Source organism: Impatiens glandulifera, chromosome 9, assembly GCF_907164915.1.
Source record: "Impatiens glandulifera chromosome 9, dImpGla2.1, whole genome shotgun sequence".
NCBI classification, from domain to species: domain Eukaryota; kingdom Viridiplantae; phylum Streptophyta; class Magnoliopsida; order Ericales; family Balsaminaceae; genus Impatiens; species Impatiens glandulifera.
The window spans coordinates 24,326,576-24,333,975 of NC_061870.1; the positions used below are offsets into that span (position 1 = coordinate 24,326,576).

Sequence of the window (7,400 nt, forward strand, 5' to 3'; positions counted from 1 at the left end):
TTAACAACTAATTAAAAAAAAGTATTTATTACTTCTTCAGTCTAGTAGTGATAGATTATTTATTTTATTATATCCTAATACATAACCCTATTAATTAACTTTCAATAATTTAATTTTTTTACTAGAATTATAAATAGATAAACAATTATAATATTATCAATTTAATAAATTATATTAATTTAATCTTTTACTTTAATAATAACTTAATCAATTAGTTCATATTTATTGTTAGAGCTGGTAGGAAGTGATTTTTTTGTGTTTTGTTTGAGTTTTCTGGTTCCATTAAAATTAGGTAAAATTGGTTTTTATTTATTTTTTATCAAATTATTTTTTATCTTTAGATTTTTATTTAGTAATTAATTTATATTAAAAAAATAAGGAAATTTTTTAATATTTTAATAAATAAATAAATTGATGATGTAATGTTTGAATTTTGAAATAAAAACTTGGTTAGATTAAAAGTAAGAAAAATTAATTTTTATTTATTTTTGACTAAATTACTTTTTATCTCTAGAATTTATTTAGTAATTAATTTATATTAAAAAAATAAAGAATAATTTTAATATTTTAATAAATAAATAAATTGATGATGTAATGTTTGAATTTTGAAATAAAAAATTAGTTAGATTAAAAGTAGGAAAAATTGATTTTTATTTATTTTTGACTAAACTACTTTTTATCTCTAGAATTTTATTTATTAATTAATTTATATTGAAAAAATAAAGAATAATTTTAATATTCTAATATTTTAATAAATAAATAAATTGATGATGTAATGTTTGAATTTTAAAATAAAAACTGATAAGAATGAAATCATCAATTCTAAAATCTAAATATTTCACATAAAATATTCTTCCAATTATTTATCCAACCAATACTATATTATTATAAATAAAATAATAATAACTAATTAATTATTAATTCTTTTCAAGATCCTTTCACTTTTATAAACAAACTCCCATACGTTATAGTCAATTTAAAACTTAAAATAATAATTTTATATTAAAAACCCATAATATTATCCAGATGTCAAATGGAAGAACTGCCTCAGTGGATGACATGCATAGAAAACGTATGCCACGTCATGCGATGACATACACGTGGAAGTTGTTTACAGTAAAGATTCGTCCTAGTCAAACTTTAGCGGTGGTCATGCATGCTTGATTTTAGGGTTCCGTTTGATTCAACTTATTTGAAAACTAAAGTGAAGAAACGAACGGATCACCAATCATAAGACGAGACCTGGTAAACATATAGTTTACACATGTACCCATAAAATAAAAAAATTATCAAGCTGTTCTACTGAATGAATGAATGAATATACTCTGTCTTTTTTATTTATTTATTATTATTATTATTATTATTATATATATGCTAATTTAGAGACACCCTTTGATTCAATTATTCATTCCTTCAACGGAAAAAAGCTAGCTCTCCCGGTTTAAGGATTCCCCAATACCATCTCTTCTTGATTCTTCATCCTGTTAAACTCCGCCGCCCTTCGTTTCATTCGGGTTCGTATTGTTTTTCTTAATAGATTTGATTCAAGAACCCAAATGGGTATGATTTGAAACAAGATGTCATGATTTCTTATTGATGAGAGATTGGGTTTCAATGATTTATTGTTTGATTAATGGGTTATCTATATATATATATCTAATCAATGTTTATTAATGTAATTGAACAGATTTGTGAGATCGAGTTGAAGATTGATTGATTGATTGAAAGATTTAAGCTTTCTTTGATCAATCAAAATGGAGGTAGCAAAATACAGACCCTATTTCGATCCAGAATATGAGACACTCATGGATAGAATATACCCTCCAAAGTACGTGTACATATAATTACTATAAACTAATTAATAATTAATTCTGGGTTTTTCATTAATTATTGTAATTTGCATGCATCTTTTAGGGTTACCATTGATAATGAATCGTGTCCTAATTGTACACTTGTTAAGGTAAAGTATTGGGATCTGTAAATTAATTAAGGTAAATGTTAAATTGTCAAAGTTAATTAATTGTCTTTTACTTTGTTATTATTATATAGGTTGACAGTGCAAACAAGCACGGGATATTGCTGGAGATGGTCCAAGTTTTGACTGATGTTGATTTGGTCATTTCAAAATCATATATCTGTTCTGATGGTGGTTGGTTCATGGATGGTAATTATAAAAGTTACTTTCATCTATGGTAAAAAATTTATGTTGAACTGACATTCAAATGTAAATTTTTGTTTGTTAGTTTTTCACGTGACAGATCAGCTTGGAAACAAAATCACTGACGATACCATCTTGCTTTACATACAACAGGTCTGTTTTTGTTTTTGTTTCTGTTTCTGTTTCTTTTTCTGATTAAAGTAAATGAGAAGTCATTAATTATTATTAATTGAAACAGGCAATCTGTGCAAAAGGTAGTGGTCGTGGTGGTGGTGGGTCGTCGCATGGTTTGTTACCATGCACAGGACCAATGAGAATGCGTCAGGTATGGACAGGTCAAGCGACTTTAGAAATCGCAGGCTATGATAGACCTGGTCTGCTGTCGGAAATATCTGCTGGACTCGCCGAGCTTCAATGTCAGGTCAGTGCTGCTGTGGCTTGGACACATAAAGGTAGAGCAGCATGTATAATGTACCTAGAAGACAAACAAACTGTTCCTGGGCTTGCTGAAATTCGTGCCCATATTGCTAGTGTCGTTGAAGCCCATCATCATGAAGGAGAACAATGGGCGGTTCGGATAGGTGATCCGGCTGGTATTCCGGCAGCTGCTGGTCCATCCCAAACAGAGAGACGGCTACACCAGTTGATGTGTGCTAACAGTGATAATAATTTCCAAGATTGCTGTAGAATTGGAAACACGATATCGACGGACACAACACAAGTAGCTATTGATTACTGTAAGGAAAGAGGTTATTCAATGGTGAATGTTAAATGCAGAGACAGACCGAAATTACTGTTTGATACCGTTTGTACACTTACTGACATGGAATACGAAGTTTTCCATGCTTCCATAAGTTCTCGAAGCTCTATAGCTATTCAGGAGTATTACGTTCGACAGAAAGACGGCTGCACGTTGAATTCAGAGAGTGATCGGATACGAGTCGCTCAATCTCTCATTGCAGCCATTGAACGTCGAGTTTCCCATGTAAGATCACCTTGTTTGATGTTGGTTATTTCAAATAATGATGATTTTAATGTTTTAATTTTCCTTATGCAGGGGCTAAGGCTTGAAATTACTGCCCGGAATAGGTTGGGTCTACTCTCGAACGTAAGCAGGGCATTACGAGAAAACGGGCTATCAATAATGAGAGCAGAGGTGAAGACTAGAGGTGAAAAGGCAATTGGGTCTTTTTATGTGACGGATGTTTCAGGTCAAGAGGTTAGCCAACATACGGTTCAGATGTTAACGAAGGAGATAGAAGGGACTGCAACGATCAAGGTGATGAATCAATACTCGCAACGAAAACCTTCTTTACAGAAAGATATTTCGTCGTCGAATATTATGTTGACGACTGTCAATAACAATACACTAGTAAAAGAGAAGGAAGAAGAACAAAATGGTAGGGCTAGAACTTCATTAGGAGGGTTGTTATGGGCACAGCTAGGGAAGATTTCAAGTAACTTTGGTCCAATTAAATCATAATATTGATTTACATCACAAAACAGACAAGAAGAATCATGAAATGAAATCTGTAAATATACATCTGTTACTGTCCTTATGCTAGTTTTTTTTTTTTTTCACTTCTACTAGTTTTCATGATTCATAGTTTCATACTCGTTCACAAATCTATTAGGAAAGATAGTTCAAGTGGAAAAACATCCTAATTGAATTGGGGGTAATGGTCATGCTAGAAAAGATAATCAAGAACATCAAAGTAAACAAGACCCAACAAATCTCAAAAGTTCTAAATCAAGATTTTTGCTAATTGAAGCTTGAAACATGAAAGTCTTAGTAGCATGTCCATCATACCATCTAACACAAAGTTGATGCAAGAATGAAGCTTTCACATCACTAGTGATGTGATTTCTTAGTTCATCTTGATTGAGTATAGTTCTTGGTAATCTATAACTTTCTAAATTCTGCTATGTATGCGTATTGGATGATCTGATTTGGGCATTATTATGATAAGAAACTGAGAAGTTATGTGAGCTAACTAATTGCATTTTCTACTCAAATTACACAATCAAGAACAGAAAACAGTAGGGATGAAACGATTAATGATACTTTGAATTTGAGAGAAATAGTTATAATATACTCAATACCACTTACAGTCATCATTTTCTTCACACTATCGTGAGGCAAAATTAGGGATCCTTCGCGATGATGTCCCTTAAGGACGCCATCATCACTTCTCCAGTAACATCAACAGTTTCCTCAATTATCCCATTCCGATAATAATTGAAGAAGGTTAAGAAACAATTATAGTAATCTTAGATACATTTATGTTAGTTTATAACAGCTTCGATCCTTCCCACTGATCTCCACAAAGTCGCTCCGAAGTCTCTTGATTGTTTGTATCGGGAGACGATTGCAGCTGCGATGATTTGAAGAGGAGGCGATGCTCCAGAATTGACGAGTTAGGGTTTTGGAGAGTTCGGAGAGATCTTCACTGGAAGCTAGATCGGGATTATACGGCGACGGTGGATCTTTCTGTCTTGTTGTGCGATTCATCATCATCATCTTGATCGAGTTAAATTGATGGATGGAAATAGGATTTTTCCTCGAATGTTTTGATAATAATATCACAAATTGTTTTTTTTTATATATATCTACAAGAAAAGGTTTCTCAAAAGAAATACCACATTAACCATTGAGAAATATACTTAAAAAAAAACACTTATAGACAATTAAAGTAACTAATCTAAATCTATTTTTCAATGTCACATACAGAAAAATGTTAAACAACCGTGCTTAAATTATTTTCAACGTAACCAGAAAATGTTAAATAATCATAAACGACAATTTTAAGGACGTAATCAGAAAATGTTAAATAATCATAAACGACAATTTTAAGGGCTTTTTTTACTATCTTCACCGTGAATAAAGAACAAAGCGAAACGAGATCGAAGATATGACAACGTACTCACATTTTTTTGTTGATTGATTAATCGTTGGAATAATTTGATGGAAGATTGACCTAGGAAATGAATACAATCGGAAATTTTGGTTTCAGATTTCCGGTCGGACCGAATTTTGACCGATTTCAAATAGCAACTGTATTGAAGTCAAAAGTTGGACCGTCCATTCATCTGTTTCATGGTCGGGCCGGTTGAATCGTGTAATATTCAATTTAGTTTAATTTTTTAATTTGGTTAGATAGAAACTATTTTTTTCACTGAATATTGTCGATTCATTTGGATTAATGGGAAAATGTTAAATAATCATAAACGACAATTTTAAGAACTTTCTTTTACTATCTTAACCGTGAATAAAGAACAAAGCGAAACGAGATCGAAGATATAACAACGTACTCACATTTTTTTTTTGTTGATTGATTAATAGTTGAAAAAATTTGATGGAAGATTGACATAGGAAAGGAATACAGTTGAACATTTTCGTTTCAGATTTTCGGTCGGACCGAATTTTGTCAAAAGCTGGACCGTCCATTCATCTATTTCATGGTCGGATTGGTTGAATCGCGTAATATTCAATTTAGTTTAATTTTTTAATTTGGTTAGATAGAAACTATTTTTTTAGCTCAATATTGTCAACTTCATTTGGATTGAATATTTACATAGATCAATATGGTCCGCACTAAAAGGCAAAGCCACAAGAGCTTGGGAATCTTGGCCAAATTAAATCTAAGATCATAACAAGATATTTTAGTTCATTCCTTTGTGAAAACCTTGTATGAAATCTCAAAACGAAAATCTCATCAAGACTCTAACACTTGGATGATATCAATTTCCTTCATTTTTTATATCTACTTTTCAATAGTTGTACATATATATATATATACTTGATGAACATACACATTGTTCTTGCCTTTTTGTGCTACAAAAGACAACTAAGAACAGCTTAGAATTACCAACTCATATATATGAACAATCTAATTTCAGGCTATATATTAATAATTTATTCATGAAATAGACAACTCAATAAAGCATAAAGTCGAATGATGAATTAACAATTAGAAATTCACAAATCAGGAAATACTTGTAATGAAAATGAATTACTTGTATTCATCTCAAATGCAGAAAACATGCCCGGACTCAAAGCCGGGAAGGATGACCACAACGGCGAGGACATACCAAACCACCCAGCTGGAGAATTCTTCATCTCGAAAGTCGACTCAGCCGCGGAACATGTATTCCATAAACTCGGCGATTGAATTGTCTTCACATAATTTAACAGATCATGATCTTGTTCTGGCGGCGGCACATGATCAGTACTCTTGTCGAGAGCAAGCGGCGGTGGTGCCAGCTTGTGAAGCCGCCGTCGTCGCCGCGATGACTGGAACTCCGGTTCAGCAGTGAGCTTCTGCACGAGTTGTTTAAAATGTAAAGGGTTGACATTATAAACGCGTGGAGGAGTAGGAGGGATAGGGGCAATCGGCTTCTTTGTGATCTTGGGAGGCGGTTTACGGACAGAATGGAGGGAGGAATTGTAATTGGGCAGGGACGTTGTAATAATTTGGGTCTCTCCGGTTGTAAAAGAAAGCAAAGTAGATGAGTGGGATTTCATATTTGTAGATTATTTGAAAATGGAAATGGTGATGATCCTTTGCACGAGTGTTTGAGTATTTATAGACAAGGAATCCTTTGATTGTAGATGCTGCATGGGCATGACGGAGTGATGACACATTGACAGGAGTGGAGAGTGAAAGAGGAGAGAGATGGAAGAAAAATGTTTGTTTTTAGGCGTCGGCGTGCGTCGGCGGCGGCGGGGGAGAGACGAGAAATGAGATAGGGGTGACGCAGGGAAGGAAAGAATGGGCGGTCAAAATGCTGAATATTTGACTTTCAAACGCAACCGCCTCCATTATTGGCCTTTTCCTTTCTCTTCCCCATCATTATTCATTACTTTGTTTCATAGTCCCTTTACCACTTGGTATGGGCATTCTTGTACTTAATACAACTGCCCTATGTGAGAGGGGACAGACCTCATAATGTGTTTGATTTAAAATATATATATATATATAACCAAATGAAAGATTATGCTATTTGTTTATGAAATGTTTGATATATTTGATCCATTTGATTTTTATGAATTCTAATTATCTCTTTTCAATATGTATAGATCACATTATATTTAAAAATTAAAGTTAGTTATATATATTATTAAAAATAAAAGTAATTCTTAATTAAGAGATCAATCCTACATTCCTACTTAGAAAGTCTTAATTTGTTACAAAGTTATCAATAATTAAGTGTATCAAATATTTTTAACTCATATTTAAAT

General features: G+C 32.5%; 2 protein-coding genes across 2 annotated transcripts; one reads left to right on the top strand and one right to left on the bottom strand.

The window, feature by feature from the left end:
• The first annotated feature begins 2,049 nt into the window (after nt 1-2,049).
• LOC124915374 (ACT domain-containing protein ACR1) lies at nt 2,050-3,677 on the top strand. The gene is made up of 4 exons (XM_047456079.1): nt 2,050-2,164; nt 2,244-2,311; nt 2,397-3,143; nt 3,216-3,677. The coding sequence occupies exons 1-4, from the start codon at nt 2,086-2,088 to the stop codon at nt 3,639-3,641; spliced, it is 1,320 nt and encodes a 439-aa protein (XP_047312035.1). The 5' UTR covers nt 2,050-2,085; the 3' UTR covers nt 3,642-3,677.
• Nucleotides 3,678-6,137: 2,460 nt separating this feature from the next.
• LOC124916057 lies at nt 6,138-6,756 on the bottom strand. Its single transcript, XM_047456792.1, has one exon. The coding sequence runs from the start codon at nt 6,681-6,683 to the stop codon at nt 6,138-6,140; it is 546 nt and encodes a 181-aa protein (XP_047312748.1). The 5' UTR covers nt 6,684-6,756.
• Between the last annotated feature and the right edge of the window lie 644 nt (nt 6,757-7,400).